Here is an 18,442-nt window from a genome sequence, read left to right as displayed (position 1 = left end):
TCTTTGACACATTTTTAAATTGAAAAAAGAATGCTACTTCTTTACAATTGGCTTCTTTATTTAATAATCTTAAGATTAATGTCCACATCAACAAATCTAACCGTTGCCTCGTATCAACACGTTCAGTTTTTAAAACATTATTGATGAATGATTCATTAACCCGTGTATCTAGATGCGTATCCAATAGAGATTTCCATCCCTGGTGCATACCTGGCAACGTGTGTTTGAAAATGTGGGACGCCTTACATTCACTGTGACTGATTGACCCAAAAATGTACAATCTCGAGCGGCCTCAAAAATGTCTCCTCCCCCACTTTTTTTCCAGTGCCTCGGAGCAGGGTGGGGTTGGTGGGGGGGTCCTTTGATCGCCCATTTGGCTTGGGACAACAAGAAATGAGAGCAAAGCAGAAACGTGGTGAAAAAGTGTTTAGTTTATCAAGTGCATTACACATGATCATTGATGTAACTCATCCGAAACAAGGGTCATCCAGCCAAGGTCAGTGAGTCCTCCGCCTCGTGCTCCTTCAAGCTTGGTTTGCGTCAAACTTGCATAAACATTAGTCGAAGGAAACAAACCTGATGCAAGCTGGAAAATGAAAGCTGTCCAGCATCAGCATCAGCGACTTATGACGGAGCGGGCCAAGCTGTCCAAACACTCCTCGGAATCAAATCTAAAATTAACCGCCAGTGTTTGCACTACAAATATTTTGGTGAGCAAACAAAGTTGCCGCTGCCTAGAAGCTTAAAAAAAAACAAGGGCATCCAAGCAATAGCAGGGAAGTAAACCCTCTTTATTTAACTTCAAGAGTTCCTTTTCCGTCACTCTGCCCTGGAGGCCTGACGCCGCCCGGCTGAGGGGGTCGATTGGTGAAGGGGTGCCACAGGCCCTGGATGCTGGGGTTATCCGTGTGGAAGGGCTTGCGGATGCGGATGATGTCCAGGCCGGACTGATTGGTCAGCTTTGTCAGGACCTCCGAGATCTGTGAGGACGTTTTGCTCGCCACCGCCTCTTCCCTGACAGTGCCGTTTACTGAAGAGAACAACAACGCCACCAATGACCAACAAGTTTCGTCTTCATTCTGACACAAAATAAAAACCAAGCATACTCTCATGACTCTAATGAGGATAAGCAAAAGAGAAAATGGAAGCATGGATATCTCAGTTACAGCCTGATAAATGAAAACAGGTGCAAGAGCGCCCCCTTCAGGATGCAGGAGGCAGCTGTTTGACCAACATGATATATACAGTCGGTATGTACAGTACTTTTTCAGCAGGGCAATGACAAAGGACTTCTTCCATAATCATACTAGCTTCGGTTTATGTTTCTAGTTTGCTGTAAAACACAATGAAATGGTTACTTACGGTATTCCGCCACTATTGTGGGTTTGGCACAGTGCTGAGGGGACACATACACCACCGTGCTGGGGTTGTTCTTGGCATAATCCACCACTCCGTCTTCAATAAAGTCCCTATATAAATGTAGTTTTACACTGTTACACTTCCATAAACAGTCACTCTTGTTGTTTCAACACCAGGTATGGCTGTTTACCTGACGCCCAGCGAGCTCTGGCCGGTCTTGGAGAAGACGATGGAGATTCTCTTAAGCTGGCACACGTAACGACCCACGCCGTTTTGAAGAACGCTTTTCAGGAAGCGACTCGGCGTCCCAGCGGAGGTCATTTTTTAAAATAAAATAGAACAACCTCCAGAAAAGTGACTGAAAGAACCGTTTGGTTCAGATAAATCTTAAAACCTTGGAGGATAACAACATTTGCAGAGGTCGAGGGAGTCCACAGATGGTCCGTTAACTATACAGTTCCGGGTGAAACAAATACAACTACAGGTTGTATTTGTTTCTCCCGAATACAACCTCTAGTTGTATTTGTTTCGCCCGGAACTGTATATAAAGAACACCTATGGTATTTTTTAAATAAGCAGGGCTTTTATTTTATTTTAAACATACAACATACAAATCGTTTAGGACGGCGGAAGTCAATAATTGAAATGCGGTGACTTCCTACGTGGTGCATGTTTCACACGGACTTGTTTTGGAACGGCACCAAAAAGCCCGGGCGAGTATACGCGTGGAGGACAGAATGAGGGCGAAATGAGGACTGATGGGCAACTGAAAGCGTAAGATACAGCTTTTGGAACTCTTGGGGTTAATTAATTACTCTCATTGGGGCTTTTGGGGAGATATTAACTGTGCTTTTTTCTTACTGAATGAGAATTTAGTCACCATGTTAGCCAAAATGCACACTGCCACAACTCACGTTTTCAGCCATTGTAACTTTATTGTTGTTATTACCGTTGTCACTAATTGTCTTGCAGGATCAGTTGTCTTCTCTAATGTGGAGAAGATTGCTGCTGAGGGCCACCACCTGTCTCTGTCAGGTGGGACCCTCAAGGTTTCCCCCCCAGAGACATTTGTCCTCCCTCTGCGTGGGCCTCCTTTCTCAGGCACCTCCTCACAGACCTGCAGGGGCTTTGTGGGACCCCTTCTTGGCGCCCAGAGGGGCCAGGGCGTACAAAAAAGACACCAAAGCCACAGTGGACCTCCCCACGAGTCCCATCACAGTCACCGACATCAAACAGTTTCTGCGTTCAAAAGAGGTTCCTTTCCACGATGGCTTCAGTTGTCTCCATGCTCCCAGCATCTTCATGGACGCGGCCTCCAGGGGGGAGCGCTGTTCCTTATTCATCGACAAGACCACGGGGCAGTTCCTTTGCATGGACACACAGGTGGAGGGCAGCTGGGAGGACCTGCAGGACTGCCTGGAGGTGATGCAGAAGGAGGAGCAGGACTTCCTCAGCCCGCATGTGTTGCTGGGATACCCGGAGAGCGTGGAGGAGCAGGAGCAGCGAGAGTGGGAGCTGAGGGAAGTCCGGAGTATCTGGTCCAGCTCTGTGGCGTTCTCGGACCTCAACGAAGACGAGGCTCAGCTGATCAAAGCCATGTTTCAGGTAGCGGTGAAGCCGCTCATGACAACGGCGGGTAACGTTCCTAATTTGTCTTGTTTTGTTGCAGATCAGCAAGATCTCCAATGCAACGTTGAAGAAGTTCAGCGTGAGGCTTTTCAAACCCACCAAGAGTCTGGTTTTCCCCTGGTTTGGTGGACCCGACTCCTCCTTGAAGGGGGTGAAGCTGCTCTCCGCACAACGCTCAGATGGCGACAAAGTCATTTACACCGAAGCGATGGTTCCAAAGTCCACCTCCTACAACAACCTCTTCGGGCTCCCGCTGGTGAGCCGCATGGATTTGGATGTGGTTTTGACCGGACACGAGCTGGACACGCTGGCCGTGAGCCAAGCCACGGGATTCGCCAGCGTGGCTCTCCCGCGCGGCGTCAGCTGTCTCCCGCCCGTCCTGCTGCCCTACCTGGAGCATTTCAAGCGCGTGACGTTGTGGCTGGGCGGCGACATCCGCTCCTGGGAGGCGTCCAAACTCTTCTCACGCAAGCTGGGCCTGAGGCGCTGCTCGCTGGTGCGACCGGGAGAGTTCCGCCCTTGCCCCAGCGAGGCGCTGGCCCAGGGAAAGAACTTGGGCCACATTGTCAAGTCCTCCATCCCAGCGGCGCACAAGTCCATCGTGTCCTTCAAGCAGCTCCGAGAGGACGTGTACGGAGAGCTGGTCAACACAGAGCAGGTGGCCGGCGTCAAGTGGACCCGCTTTCCCGACCTCAACAGGATCCTGAAGGGTCACCGCAAGGGGGAGCTGACTGTCTTCACGGGTAAATGCACTGCAAAAACAGCCATTTTTAGCACAACATGACACTAATCAACAGGAGAGCTCCCTTGGTCACGGTGCTACAAAAAATAAAAGTGGAACACACAATGTTACTGCACTACACGGACAATGCGGGTATCAAAATACACACTAATATACATGCAAAATGATACCAATTTATACTGATTCATAACCCGCAAGGCATGCCGGGTAACCTGCTGAAGAAGTTTGCACACGGACTTGTGTTGTTTTCCAGGCTACCCAACCGCAGCCTGAAGAACATTTGAACATTGCGTGTGTTGCCGTATTCCAGGTCCGACCGGGAGCGGGAAGACCACCTTCATCAGCGAGCTGGCCCTGGACCTGTGCACGCAGGGCGTCAACACGCTGTGGGGCAGCTTCGAGATCAACAACGTCCGCCTGGCCAAGATCATGTTGACCCAGTTCGCTCTGCAGCGCCTGGAGGAGAACCTGGAGCAGTATGACTTCTGGGCGGACAAGTTTGAGGAGCTGCCTCTCTACTTCATGACTTTCCACGGGCAGCAGAACATCAAGTGGGTCACGCGCCACAGACGTGGGCTGGCGGCGTGCGCTCCCCACAAGGCCGCTCATGACTCTCGTCCGACCTTCTCCGCAGGACCGTGCTGGACACCATGCAGCACGCCGTCTACCTCTACGACATCAACCACGTGGTCATCGACAACCTGCAGTTCATGATGGGACAGGAGAACCTCTCCCTCGACAAGTCAGTGAGCGTTCCACTCTACCGGTTCTCACTCACACACACACACACACTATATTTATACCCCAAGGAAACAGGAAGTGATGAAAAAGGTGCATCTTAGCTTGTCCATATAGGTGAAAAAAAAAATTCCCCATTTTTGCTGGGTTAAAAAAAACTTTCAACTTTCTTAAATAATTTTCAAATTTCTTCTTGTAATATTATGACTTTATTCTCATAATATTTACCCTTTTCCCCATCACAATATTACTCACGAAATAAATAAAAAAATTAACATTTTGTTTTGTTTCTATAATATTACAACTTTAATATTTCAACTTTAGGCTACTAAAATTATTGTTTTTATTACGGTTTTATTCTCATGAAATTGTGACTTTTTTTCTCAGAATGTTTTAGAATTAACTCGGAATTATTCTTATAGTCATAAAATTAAACAGTTTTTTATTTATAATGGGGTTTTTTCAGCTATCATTTGGGTTTATATTATTTTGTATGGGAAAATTTGCTTTGGTTAAAGTCCGTTTTGGTTTGAGTCGGACCTTCTGGAACGGATTGACGCTAACCAAGGCACCCCTGTAAATTTTTTGTACATAATTATAACTTTGTTCCCGTCATATTTTGTTTGCTTATCATAATATGACTTTCATATTATTTTTGTAAAATATTTGGTTATTTAAGACAGTTTTTCCAATATATTTACTTTTGTCCAAGTAAAATTTCTTTTTATTTTTCCATTTTTTTGTAAAATTCTATTTTTAGAATGTGCCACAGGGTGCCTGGGTCGCACTTTGGACACCCGATTAAGTAACATTTTATTTTCGCAATGGCCGTTTTATGGGCATGGATTGACCAGGCACGTGTCCGTGCTCCAGGTTTGCCGTTCAGGACCACATCATCTCCGCGTTCAGGAAGTTTGCCACCAACTCCAGCTGCCACGTCACGCTCATCATTCACCCCAGGAAGGAGGAGGACGACCGTGAGCTGCAGACGGCGTCCATATTTGGCTCGGCGAAGGTGCGAGCCGTTCTGGCACACTAAGATCTCTTCTTTAGGATGCTGGAGATGTTTCTTTGTTGTTCCAGGCCAGCCAAGAGGCGGACAACGTCCTCATCCTGCAGGAGAAGAAGCTGGTCACATGTCCCGGCCGTCGCTCCCTCCAGGTGACCAAGAACCGCTTTGACGGCGACGTGGGCATCTTCCCGCTGGATTTCCTCAAGTCCTCGCTCACCTTCTCTGCGCCCGTCAAGGGCAAACACAAGCTGAGGAAGGTCGCCGCCAAGCCGGAGGGCGAGGAGGAGCTGGACAGCGAGGCGCCGCCGAAGAAGGACGCCGTCAAACGCGAGAAGGCGGGGAAATCGGCCAAAAAGTCAGCACGACCCGCCAAGACTCCCGCCGGAAGTGAAAATGAAGGGACTTTGTGATCGATGCATCAGTTTTTCCGTTAACACTGTTCTTAAATTTCAACATTCACTACTGACTTGATGATGGAGTCCTGCTGTCTGCTTGACTTCCATGTGACCACAATGTGACTTCCTGGAACATTTTTTACACTTTAATAAACCGTTTGGCAGTCAGAACAGCTGCTGTGTTCATTGTCTTCCACCAGGGGGCGGTGTGAGAAACTCATTGGCTATTTCAGGGATTGTGTATGCCTTCACAGACGTCCCAGCACCTTTTAACATCAAATGATTGGCCTAGGCACCTATCAATCAAACCCTAGCAAGGAAATAATTCATTCATTCATTTTCTACCACTTTTTCTCACGCTGGAGCCTATCCCAGCTGTCTTCGGGTGAGAGGCGGGGTCCACCCTGGACTGGTGGCCAGCCAATCCCAGGGCACATATAGACAAACAACCATTCTTTGGGCGAGCCAGCCAATCCCAGGGCACATATAGACAAACAACCATTCACACTCACATTCATACCTATGGACAATTTGGAGTGGCCAATTAACCTAGTAATATGTTCTGTCTTTTTCGCATTACTGTTTTGTTGCAGGGCTGCACAGTGGTCGAGTGGTTAGTGCGCAGACCTCACAGCTAAAAAGAATTTGTAAAAAATTTTGATTAAATCTAGCAAATTATTTCAGGTAATTTCAACACACAACTAAGTTTCTCCAACTTAAAAAAAACAAGTTCATGTGACTTATTGCTTTGTTGTGGGAACTAAATTTTTTAGGTCAAATAAACAAATATTTTAATTGTATCAACAATGTAAATCAAGTCATCTCAACTCATTTTCAAATCAACAAATTATTTCAATTAATTTCAATTTAATTGTGAGTTGAATTAACTTGAGCTAATTAGTTAGACTAAATCAAAAGTGAGTTGACATTACTTGAGTTCTATTGTTGATACAACAAAAATATTTGTTTATTTGACCTAATAAAGAAAGTTCCCAAAACAAAGCAATAAGTGACGTGAACTTGATCTTTTAAGTTGGAGACACTTAGTTATGAGTTGAAATTACATGAAATAATTTGCTAGATTTAATCAACATTTTTAGGCAGCGAGGTTACAATTTTCTCAACAAAGTTGAGTCAACTTGGATTTGTTTACAGTGTAGGAGACCCATGTTCAATCCCACCTTCGGCCATCTCCGTTTGGAGTTTGCATGTTCTATTATACAAAAATACATATACTATATCAGGCTAGTAATGGTCATGATTTTCCTGGCTTGGAGTTTGGCATTCAGGAAAAGGCCTCTCAAATGACCCAGCAGGGCGGGTGAAACGATCTGCAGTCATTTACCAATTACTCGGCGCCCATTATCTCCATCCGGCCTGCCTTGGAATGACACAGAGGAGATGGAGCTAATAAAAAACCCTGTTCTAGCTGGAAGAGTGAGGGGGGGGGGGGGGGTGTTGGTCAATTATTATTGGAAGCACCCCCACATGTTCCTGAGTAGACCGATAAAAGAAGAAGGAGCTCCACATCCATCGGAGCGACCTTATGTGCTGCACATAAATAGGTCAGCTCAGCATGTGTGTGCTGATTATTACGTGATATTTTTACATGAAACGTGACCTATAAGAAGCATCCACAAAGTATAGCCACAATGTTTTTTGTGCGCTTTATGGGTGAAAGAGAGCATTACTTCCTGGTTGAGTGAATCATGTTGAAATAATCCTATTATTCTCTTCAGCTTTCTTGTTGTTGTCGTCCAAAGGAGCAGACAGATTCATTGAGGTCAGTCAGCTGTGACCTTCTTTTTTTTGTTTTTTTACTTATTTACAGTACAGGGGAAAGAACAGGTTGTGCCGGAACAGCCTAGGGGTCTAAAGTACCTTATCGGGTCCTGGCATCTCCTCAGCACACTTCTTTCTGAACTGGACATATCCAGTGGGGGCTTTGTTTGTTGTTGAGCACAAAGTCCTCAGGAAAACTACATCTTGGAGGAATTTTACTCTGACTATTACTCTTACTTAGAGATGCTAACAAGTTACATATATATTTATTAGAATATTTCTACTTTATTCTTGTAAAATTACTGCCTTTTTGGGATATTTTTAACAACTTTATTTGTTTAAATGTATGTTTTTAATGTGCCGATGGCTGCAAATGGCCCCCGGGCCACATTTTCGACGGTCTTTGTATAAGGCAAAATAAAAGTTTATGAACACCACAATAATGGATTCTAACATTGTTGTCATTTTAACCATAAAACCTTTTGTGGAACATTGACGAAATTAAAAAAAAGGGAAAATTAGAGCAAAAATTAAAAAAGGGAAGCCTAAATAACTTATTATACTAGTACAACATTTGAATGTAAATATGCACAAAAGTAAAAATTATATATATATTATATTACAAAACCATGCTAGGTTAATTGGTCACTCCATTGCCCTGTGATTGGCTGGCCACCAGTCCAGGGTGTACCCCGCCTCTCGCCCGAAGACACCTGGGATAAGCTCCAGCATCCCCAGGGACCTTGTGAGGATAAGCGGTATTACAAAATATATTATATATTTTTTATTTTATTGTATAAAATTTTGTTTGTTTTTCCTGATTACTGAGTCGCCACAGTTGATCTTTTGTATCCGCACACTGAAAAAGATACAAATGAAATATAATATGACATCATTTATGCGTGGTTTGTGATTTCCGGATGTAGTGCTCAAGTGTTCTTATTTTGAAAGGTCCAACAGGATGTGCGTACTAGCTTTCCCGCTAGCTTGCTGGTCTTAAATATACTTGTCTCGTAGTAGTCGTCTGTGCTGCCGTAGCCCAGTGTCGATCACGAAACGACATTCCTGTAAACATTTTTTAAAAGTCCGCATAACTTTTGTGATAAGGGTTTTTCTTTTCATATTTCAACAGGACCGAAAATCAAGTCCCAAGCCGACTTTCCGGAACACAGCAGCTGTCCCAGACGGTCCATGGTAGGTTAGCTAAGGATGTTTGTGTTGTTTTTTCATACTCTCATAATTATTTATTTTGCTTGTATATTTCACAATTATTACTAGTTTTTCTTTGCTAATATTACTACCACGGTAGAAATTGTGTCTTTTATCGCTGATATTTGATGTGTCAGTAATGTCAACTTTGGCACCGGTCGTCAAGGTGTGTGTGTTCAATTATTAAGCAGGCGAAGCTAACTAGCTAACACGAATAATTAATATCCAGTAAATGTTATATTAATGCTATATTCGTGTTTATGACTCACTGACTGGCGGACTGGGTTTTCTGTTTGAAGCGTATTCTCTTATCTGCTACCCCCTCCAAACAAATATTAGCAGGGATTTACAGTAGATTGAGGTACAGTCCAAATGGTATGTAGGACGTCTACGGTGGCCGACAAGGGGTAACACAGAAATGACCCAACACCCAAACAAACAAACAAACAGCATAAAAGACGTTCAGTACTACCAGGAATTTAGCCAGGCTACTAGTGGTGCCAAAATACTTCCATCTTTCAATACTTTAGGAGTAATATTTACCATATTTGATATATTACCTGGCTAACTTCCTTTCATGTACATCATATTTACTGTAGCACCTTGAAGGGAGCATATAACTTCATATTTACCATAGCATATGCACATCATGTTAAATGTATCTCTAATTTAGTGTATACACCATATTTAATGTTGCATATGTACATCATAATAGCACATGTACGTCATATTTAATATACCTTGAATGGAGCACATTACTCCATATTTATGTACATCATATTAAATGTACTCTGGAGCCTGCTGGAGCCTATCCCAGCTGTTTTCGGGTAAGAGGTGTGGTACACCCTTGATAAACAATCATTCCCTCCCATATTCATAACTATGAACAATTTGGAGTCACCAGTTAACCTAGCATGATTTTGTAGTATATGTACATCATATTTAATGTAGCATAGTATGTACATTATATTAAATGCACCTCTAATGCAATATACATATGTATATCATATTTAATGTAGCATATGTACATCCTATTTACTGTTGCATATGTAGTACCTCATATTTGCATAAGTACTTCTAATGTAGCATACGTACACTATTTAATGTAGCATATGTATGTCATATTGAAAGTACCTCTAATGTAGCATATGTACTGTACATCATATATACGCTAAGATATGTACTTTATATTGGAAGTACCTTGAATGTAGCATATGTACTGTACATCATATTTACGCAAAGATATGTACTTTATATTGGAAGTACCTTGAATGTAGCATATGTACATGCTAATTAATGTAATTGAATGGAGCATATACTATGGGTGTCATATTTACTGTAGTATACAGTGCTGTGAAAAAGTGTTTGCCCCCCCCCTTTTTTTTCAGATCATCAAACAAATGTAATTATTAGTCAATGACATCAGGAAGTGTGCAAAAAACTTTATTTAGTACCTGGTATTTAACCTGGTCTGGCTAATCCTCCATTTTGTCGTCAGAAAGTGCAGCATATTTCTCATACATTTATGAAATGATAGTGCAGTGTTTATGTGATCGCATTGAGCATTTTCCTGTTGTGTGTATTTTATGGTGTATGTGGCCACTGTAGTGATGATAACCATAGAGTATGACCACATTGTTTCCTCCTCCTGCACGGCGCCTGAGAGGATTTGATGGATGGATTGAAGGTTATCATCTTCCTTGTGTGCTCGCTGTTCCAAGAGCGTTTTAGGCTTTTGGAAACACCGAATATGATGGCCTAGCTTTGTGTGAGGACCGTGTGGCCAACCCGCCCCCCCCCCTCGCTTGTTGCTCCGTCCCACTTTTCATGAGCATGTCATGAATGTGCAGACATTTTTCACCTCCCGCATTTCCATATTTCCTCCTTTTCTGACTTTTGGCCCAGTTTGTGTGAAGTGGATCGGAACCACAGCCAGCCCAATTTGTTCTTCTTATTATTTCAATATTTTTTCTTACCATAGGAGTCAACTTTGAAGATCTTTGACTTACTTTGAATATTGTTGTACTGTATTTGTTAAATGATGAGTTAATGTATCTCCAATGGAGCATTTGTACATCCTATTTAATCTAGCGTACATACATCATATTTGATGGCCCATGTCAATCCAAAATACATATTTGTTGCCTTTCAGTCGTCGGGGTGATGTCTGAAAGCGGCGTGGCGGGAAGTGGGGCGACATCTCCCTGAGGTTGCTTGTCTGGTATTTTTAACTGCATGATATTCTGGCCTGACTATTCTCCAGACGAGAGGCCACCAAGTGGACAACAAACACCCACTGAGCCCACAGGAGTCACGGGTGGCGGAGTGCGTGGAGTGCGCGGGGTGTGTTGGAGTGCGCGGAGTGAGACGTGAGGATGTTTGAGGGTGCAGATGGGCTGCTTGGTGGGAGGCCTGCTGAGCCAGTGGCCACGTCACGGTGTTACATAAGAGCCGACCCAGCCCGGGGGGGCGACAAGGGGGCGGGTTGATATCTCAAGTCATTAGCCCAGAGAGCCGTTGGGCTTGCCTGCACGGTGGGGGCGGGGGGGGGGGGGGGGGGGTCAGATGTGCAGTCCGCCAAGCATGATGGGCTGCTTTGATTCATTTGATGTCATTGTATGATTATATTTGTGATATTTATGATGATGATGATGATGAGTAGACATTCTTCCAAGCAAGTTTTTGTTGATGACCATGCAGTGTCCCTCCTGTTTAAAACTCCATTCTTATAAATATGGCTGCCTTTGAAATCACATGCAATCTGTACCAAAGCGGAACCAAACCAAACAACACCCCCCCGAAATCATTTAATATATATATCTTAATTTAATCACCTATTTACTTCTTTACTGCACAAAAGTAACATAATTTTACTGTCAAACTTGTTTTTGTTATTTTTAATTATTTATTATTTAATGATTTGTTTATGTCTGCTGCACTAAAAAAAGTCAGATAATTTTATTTAAATATTTTAATAAAATTTTATTATTTATTACATTTGTATATATTTTATTATATAATTAATTATTTCCTTATTTATGTCTTTTATGCCTTATTTATTACATTTGTAATACATATAATGGATAAACAAATAATAAAAATATCTAATAAAAAAACAAATATAACAGAACATATTTAATAATATCGACTTCATATATAATTTAATTTATTAAAGTGTTATTATTTTCTTATGTATTACATGCATAATATAGAATAAAGAGAAAACAAATAAAATATCTAATAAAATCAAAATAAAATAGAAGATATTTTTCAGGACTTATTGTCTTTTATGTTTTTGTCTTGTTTGCCACCATAAATGTTTCAAATAAATCATAACCAATTTGGCTTTCCAGTAGTTTTACACCAGTAGTTACCAGTGGAGTAGGAGGGCTGATCCATCAGTGTAATCTGCCGTGATGAGTTATTAGTAGTCGTTGTTGTACGTTTCCATATCAGGTCCTTCAATGTCACTCCGGATGTGCAACAAAGCAGAGCTGCCTGGCCGGACTTACCTGTTTGCAAAAGATGGATTCACTTCGCTCTCTCTTTTTGGCAAACATCTCATATTTTTCATGCAGGCCGGGACAGATTTAGAGGAGATAGTTTTGACGTCCCGCCTCCCAGATTAAATGCTAATCTGGCCCCTCCTTTCTCGCATCTGTCATTAATCACCAGCAGATTTTCACAGCCTGTCAATGTGCTCTAATACCACTCTTCTTCTTCTTCTTCTTCTTCTTCTTCTTCTTCTTCTTCTTCTTCTTCTTCTTCTTCTTCTTCTTCGGCTGCTGTTTGTTCTCTGTTTGGTCAGGTTGAGTCACATGACCGAAGAGCAGCAGGTGAGGGGGGGTGGCGCTCTTATGTAAACGGTCGTTATGATCCCAGAGCCGTTAAAGCACACAGCTGCTCATCTTGCCCTGCCTGGAGGCCTGTAACGTATACTAATACTTTATACTTCCTCATTACTGCAAACGACTGGCGCAATTAGAAAACCCTGCGAGCGAAAACCTGTGAACGTGCGTGTGCATGCGTTAAAGTTTCCCTACAGCGCGTTTTTTTTTCATGTGGTACGCAAATAACCGCTTCCTCTTCTTGTGGTATGTTTCTCCTTCCTCTCATAACACACGTCTGCCACCTAGTGGCTGTTTTTATGGCATTCAAATTGCTCTCAAGTTTAATCCATTGGTGTGGAGTTGCATCATCACCTCCTTTAGTAGAAACACGTTGTCGGGATCGTGTGATCGGGTTTATAAAAATGTGTAACTATGTCTTTTGCATTTAGTGAGTTAATGATTATTTTTGGCAGCACGGCGGTCCAGTGGTTAATGCGCAGACCAGGGTTCAATTCCAACCATGGCCATCTCTGTGTTTGCATGTTTTCCCCGTGCATACCCTCAGGTGGAACAACTCCGGACGCCCCAGTCGTATGCAAACCAGTTGGTGACCACTTCCTGTGTGTCCTTGCAGCGAAGTGACGCATGCTGTGTACGCAGGCGGGAAAGAAAAGCCTTCGCTGAACCTGAGCAACCGGATTTGAAGACGCACAAACTGGGGGGAGTTTGAGTGACACCAAGTATAGAAGTCTCTTTTTGGAGGTGTCAAGTGTCGCTGATGTTCTTTTTCCCGTCCGTTTAGGTAGAACTTCACTCCTTTGCTACATTAGCATTAGCGATGACGCTAGTAATATTACTATTGGAAGCTGCTGTTTGTTATTAGAAACCAGAGCATGATGTTGTTACATGACGATGGCTATATATTCCTGTTCCTGTGACTCAGATGTATTAGTATACATGAATGTATTTTCTTCATTCTCAACAGAGGAAAATGTGCTTGCAGTGTTGGCGAGCAATCTGATAGAAGTCACCCTGATAGAAGTGTCAGATAACTATCTGCTGGATTATGGCAAGCAGCTTCCCGGGATTCACGCATATCGTAATCACGGATCGTGTTTTGCTGTGATCCCTGGGTCGGGGTGTTAATCTCTCTGGCGCGTCATCCAATCCATCCAATGAATGTGCTAAAGTGTCTTGGAGCGTCGCTACTGGGAGTTGCCTTGTAAATTGGTTATATTTTTTTCCAGCTTCAGCTTGGAAGGTGCGAGTGGATTGCTTTGTGCCGTGGTGGATTGTTTTGGAAGTCAGGACGCTTTTAGCAGCGGCGACCAGTGGGAGTGATGACCCCTGTCTGGCCTAGCTTTCTGGTCCCACGTGCGCACCACTTGCTCTCAACATCCAAAATGGTGTGGAAAAGGCCCCTTCCTGATTTCTTCATTCTTTCATTAATTTTCTACCGCTTATCCTCACGAGGGTCACGGGGATGCTGGAGCCTATCCCAGGGCAGTTATGCATCATAGTGTCTAACGGCGAACAATACTATAGTGGACTTACCTCGCCAAACCTCCGAAAGATAACAGCCGCACCCTTCTGGAAGCAAACACTAAAAGTAGGCTGGAAGAAGTAGGTTGCGCCCTACCAGCACCCTCAACACACACACACACCAGCACAGAAGTGGGTCATGCTGGTGAGCACCCAGCTTGTCGTTCAAGGTCATGGAGTGTTGGACTCGGGCATGAAGCAACAGAATGCTGCGAGAACGAGGAAAATACCTTCATGTAGGCCATGGTCCTCCAGCTCCCAGACCCTGGGCCGGCCTTATTTTGAAAGATTATTGAGCAGTAAAGTTTATTTATGTTGTACAGTAATCCCTCCTTTATCCCAGTAAAGTAGAAATAATAAGATGAATGTTGCTGTAAATGTGTTGTGGTACTAAGGGAGCTGAGTGGGGGACAGACAGAACTTGTTGTTTGGTGCTTGTGTGTCTCACCCAACATTACAGTAATGTGGCAGAGACCTTAACATCATCTAATGTGTCCTATTTTTTTTCTATATTTAGCCATTTTTATGCTTTGATGTACTTTATTTATGCCAAAAATTCATTCATTCATTCATTTTCTACCGCTTTTCCTCACGAGGCTCGTGGGGGTGCTGGAGCCGATCCCAGCTGTCTTCAGGCGAGAGGCGGGGTCCACCCTGGACTGGTGGCCAGCCAATCACAGGGCACAAACAACCATTCACACTCACATTCATACCTAATGGACGATTTGGAGTGGCTAATTAACCTAGCATGTTTTTGGAATGTGGGAGAAAACCGGAGTACTCGGAGAAAACCCACACATGCACGGGGAGAACATGCAAACTCCACATAGAGATGGCCGAGGATGGGATTGAACTCGGGTCTCCTAGCTGTGAGGTCTGCGCGCTTCCAAAAATACATATTTGCTTAAATATGCATATTTTTTAACTAATATAGGTCGTATTAAACTAGGAAACAGCAAGGGATTATTAAGTAATATACTTTTGAGAGACTATAACAGATTGAAATACAAAGCAGGAAGTGGCGAGGGATTCCTGATGATTCATGAAGGAAGTTGGCACTGTCCCAGCAAGGAGACAACAAAGATGTCTGTTCCTCATGATCTACATCTATTTCCAAGCAATGCTCAACTTTTTCCCAGCCTGGGCCGTCCCGGGGCTGGATAGTCTGTTTTTTTTTTTTTTTTATCGGCGTTCCTCCTGAGGCTGATCCAATGCGTGGCGACAGGAGGCTTTGTTGCTGCCAGCGTGCTTCAAGCCGTCCTACATGACCAATGAACAGAGACTCTTTGCTTGTGCTGCCTGACGGACCCAAAGCCTCAAGGCCCATTTGTGATGCTTGAATGGGCCTCATCAATGGGCTGGCCTGTGTGTGTGTGTGTGTGTGTGTGTGTGTGTGTGGTTATGGAGGGAATGAGCGTCTTTGGTTGTACTTTCTGTGCCGCCATGGCTGCCTAATGGAGTCAATGTTTTTCCCCAGAGAGAGTGAGCCCACCTTGCAGCCAGCATGGCGCTGGTTGTTCCCGTCTCCGCCGAGCCCCGTGACCCAGGCCACCGCGCCCGATCGCGCAGGCGACACCGCTCAGGACCCTCGCCTCCGATTGCCCCTCTAGACCGCGTGGGCTCGCTTGGCAGCCTGGCGGCGGCACATCCAGGCCCCTTTCAGGAGCTGGGAGCACCGGCGTCTCCTCTGGAACACTTCTTGCACACCGGTAGTCCTCCATCCAACGGGGCATCCAGCAAGGGGAAGTGGGACTACGTCGATGACTGGACCGACGTCCACGCTTCCAGTCCAACAAACTACCAAGATGGGACGAAGGAAGGCTTGAACGGGAATCTGGGAGGGCCACCGCCACGACTCGTACCCGTGTCAGGAAAACTGGAAAAGGCGAGTTTGAATGCGAGATGAATATAAGACGACAATATATGACCGTTTGTGTTGTCGTGTCTGTTTCCTGCAGACGATGGAGAAAACGGTTCTGCGGCCCACCGCCTTCAAACCCGTCATCCCCAAGGGCCGCACTCCCATGCATTACCTCTCCCCCCGCCACGGCGCCACCGGACCCGACAGCCAAAGCAACGTGAACCTGCTCAGCCCCGCCCACCGGGAGCTGTCACCTTCCGGCTCCGAGAAGCGCAGCTCGTACAGCGCAGGACGAAACGGTGGCGGAAGCGGCAGCGGCAGCCACTCCTGCTCGCTGTCTGACTCGGGCCGCAACTCGCTCTCCAGCCTGCCACCGTACGGCGGCCCGGTGACGGGAGAGGCGGCGCTGGCAGGTCACCCGGAGGCGACCAAGAGCACCCCCTCTGTCAACGCGCACGGGCACTCGAACTCGGACAGCGGGCGCTCATCCTCCAGCAAGAGCAGCGGGTCCATCAGCGGGCGAGGTCAACCGCTGTCTGACTGCGGGTCCGGTGGGCGCTCCCCGGGACCGGTCGAGGGCTACGAGGGCGTGGTGAGGGACCTGGAGGACAAACTGAGGGAGCGAGAGGAGGAGCTCCAGCAGCTCAGAGAAAACCTGGACGAGAACGAGGCCGCCATTTGTCAGGTGGCTCCATTTCTTCTTTTCTCGTCACGTCCTCGCTTGCAGGCTGATCCCGTGTCGGCGTGTTTTCAGGTCTACGAGGAGAAGCAGAAGCGTTTCGAGCTGGAGCTGGAGGAGCTGAGGCAGAGCTGCGCCACCAGGATGCAGACGGCCTCTCAGAAGGCCCAGCGAGCCCAGCAGGTGCTTCAGATGCAGGTGAGAACCTTCGGCTTTTGCTTCTTCTCCAACACTGCCAACATCGTGCTGTGGCATCCCGTAGATACATCAGCTCCAGCAGGAAAAGAAGAAGCTTCAGGAGGACTTTGGCCAGCTCCTGAAGGAACGGGAGCATCTGGAGGAGCGCTGCACCTCCTACGAGCATGAGAAGATCCAGCTTGGACCTCGACTGGAGGAGAGCAAGTGGGAGGTGAATATTTTCCCGAAACACACCTCCTTAAGCGCACACACGGCTTCAGCGCGTCCTTGTTCCTTGCAGGTGTGCCAGAAGTCAGGAGAGATCTCCTTGTTGAAGCAGCAGCTGAAGGAGGTCCAGGGGGAGCTGGCGCAGCGCGTTGGGGAGATCGTGTCACTGCGGGGCCAGCTCCGTGAGACTCGTGGCGAGCTGACCAACACGCAGGCCCTGTTGCAGGACGCCGGCGGTGCCGCCCGCACGCGCAGCATGGAGCTGGAGGTGTGCGAGAACGAGCTCCAGCGCCGCAAGAGCGAGGCCGAGCTGCTCCGGGAGAAGGCGGCACGCCTGGAGGGAGACTTGGCGCACCTCCGAGACACCCTCGCCGCTCAGGGAGCAGGAAGTAGACAATGTCAGGTGTTCCAGGAGCACCAGGACGGCGAGCAGAGTTTATCGGAGCGCTTGAGAGCCGAGCTGGCACTGGAGCACCAGCGGGCCGAGCAGCAAGCCAGCAGCTTCGAGGAGGAGCGCAGGATATGGCAGGAGGAGAAGGACAAGGTGGTCCGCTACCAGAAGGAGCTGCAGCACAACTACGTCAACATGTACCGCAGGAACCGCGAGCTGGAGCAGATGCTGGGGGAGCTCAGCCGAGAGCTGGAGAACAGAGACGATGACGAAGGCAGCGGGAACGAGATCATTTTTGACGACGTCGCCGCCACTGAAATTTGACTCGCTGTTTTTGTCAGTCACACGTCACAATCTTCCTGTTTGTCATCCGCCTCCTCCTGCTCCCACGAGGACTCCACACTCCCACCCACTCTGTGGCCGCCATCGGCGCCCGGCCCACGCTGCCTGCACGTAAATGTAGCCCACGTGACTCAGCCAGTTGTTGCAGAAGATGACATCAGTGTTTATCAGTTTATCATGCGGCCTGCATGGAAAAAAAAAACAGCAAACTATCACCGTGATGCAAAAAATTGTGTTGCCTTAAAGGGCCGGCTCCACCACGGCGCCATCTTGTAACGCTGACAAACTGCCGCAGTCAATCCACCTGCTTTCTTTTAATACTTGAAGAATAGAAATGCTTCACGATGGCTCATCTTCCACGCGTACAATCACCAGGACAGGAAGAGGAAGACTTTGTTTTCTGATTGCTGTAAATAAATAAGTCACAGAGCCACTGTGAATAGACCAAAGAAATGTTTTAATGTTGTTTTGTTCCGCTTTCTTTATTTTCACTCTGTTTTTATTAAAGGTTACATCTGAATTTTGT

At 45.9% G+C, this 18,442-nt stretch overlaps 3 protein-coding genes across 3 annotated transcripts; 2 read left to right on the top strand and 1 right to left on the bottom strand.

Moving 5' to 3' along the window:
- Positions 1-413: 413 nt before the first annotated feature.
- On the bottom strand, positions 414-1,808 carry mrpl43 (mitochondrial ribosomal protein L43). Its single transcript, XM_058078269.2, has 3 exons — positions 1,550-1,808; positions 1,363-1,469; positions 414-1,030 (listed from the first exon to the last, which is right to left on the bottom strand). Exons 1-3 carry the CDS (start codon positions 1,678-1,680, stop codon positions 792-794), a joined length of 477 nt encoding a protein of 158 aa, XP_057934252.2. The 5' UTR covers positions 1,681-1,808; the 3' UTR covers positions 414-791.
- A 211-nt stretch (positions 1,809-2,019) lies between these two features.
- twnk (twinkle mtDNA helicase) lies at positions 2,020-6,040 on the top strand. The gene is made up of 7 exons (XM_058078200.2): positions 2,020-2,133; positions 2,332-2,964; positions 3,029-3,731; positions 4,041-4,281; positions 4,365-4,472; positions 5,342-5,483; positions 5,552-6,040. Exons 2-7 carry the CDS (start codon positions 2,350-2,352, stop codon positions 5,888-5,890), a joined length of 2,148 nt encoding a protein of 715 aa, XP_057934183.2. The 5' UTR covers positions 2,020-2,133; positions 2,332-2,349; the 3' UTR covers positions 5,891-6,040.
- A 2,600-nt stretch (positions 6,041-8,640) lies between these two features.
- Positions 8,641-18,436, top strand: lzts2b (leucine zipper, putative tumor suppressor 2b). The gene is made up of 6 exons (XM_058078205.2): positions 8,641-8,851; positions 15,716-16,123; positions 16,197-16,784; positions 16,854-16,976; positions 17,041-17,187; positions 17,257-18,436. The coding sequence occupies exons 2-6, from the start codon at positions 15,743-15,745 to the stop codon at positions 17,896-17,898; spliced, it is 1,881 nt and encodes a 626-aa protein (XP_057934188.2). The 5' UTR covers positions 8,641-8,851; positions 15,716-15,742; the 3' UTR covers positions 17,899-18,436.
- Positions 18,437-18,442: the final 6 nt, after the last annotated feature.

This window comes from Doryrhamphus excisus, linkage group LG2 (assembly GCF_037039965.1).
Source record: "Doryrhamphus excisus strain RoL-2023G ecotype Guam linkage group LG2, RoL_Dexc_Guam_v1.1, whole genome shotgun sequence".
Lineage (NCBI taxonomy): Eukaryota > Metazoa > Chordata > Actinopteri > Syngnathiformes > Syngnathidae > Doryrhamphus > Doryrhamphus excisus.
Note: the sequence above shows the minus strand (reverse complement) of the source record. Positions and strands in the feature narration are given on the sequence as shown.

Excerpts from the sequence above, each read along its gene's own strand:
- mrpl43 (XM_058078269.2), bottom strand. The coding sequence starts at position 1,680 with ATGACCTCCGCTGGGACGCCGAGTCGCTTCCTGAAAAGCGTTCTTCAA. Across the intron at positions 1,470-1,549 it reads CAGAGCTCGCTGGGCGTCAG|GGACTTTATTGAAGACGGAG; the intron begins GTAAACAGCCAT and ends ACATTTATATAG. Across the intron at positions 1,031-1,362 it reads CACAATAGTGGCGGAATACC|TAAACGGCACTGTCAGGGAA; the intron begins GTAAGTAACCAT and ends TGTTCTCTTCAG.
- twnk (XM_058078200.2), top strand. The coding sequence starts at position 2,350 with ATGTGGAGAAGATTGCTGCTGAGGGCCACCACCTGTCTCTGTCAGGTG. Across the intron at positions 4,282-4,364 it reads CACGGGCAGCAGAACATCAA|GACCGTGCTGGACACCATGC; the intron begins GTGGGTCACGCG and ends CCTTCTCCGCAG. Across the intron at positions 5,484-5,551 it reads CCATATTTGGCTCGGCGAAG|GCCAGCCAAGAGGCGGACAA; the intron begins GTGCGAGCCGTT and ends TTGTTGTTCCAG.
- lzts2b (XM_058078205.2), top strand. The coding sequence starts at position 15,743 with ATGGCGCTGGTTGTTCCCGTCTCCGCCGAGCCCCGTGACCCAGGCCAC. Across the intron at positions 16,785-16,853 it reads ACGAGGCCGCCATTTGTCAG|GTCTACGAGGAGAAGCAGAA; the intron begins GTGGCTCCATTT and ends GCGTGTTTTCAG. Across the intron at positions 17,188-17,256 it reads TGGAGGAGAGCAAGTGGGAG|GTGTGCCAGAAGTCAGGAGA; the intron begins GTGAATATTTTC and ends TGTTCCTTGCAG.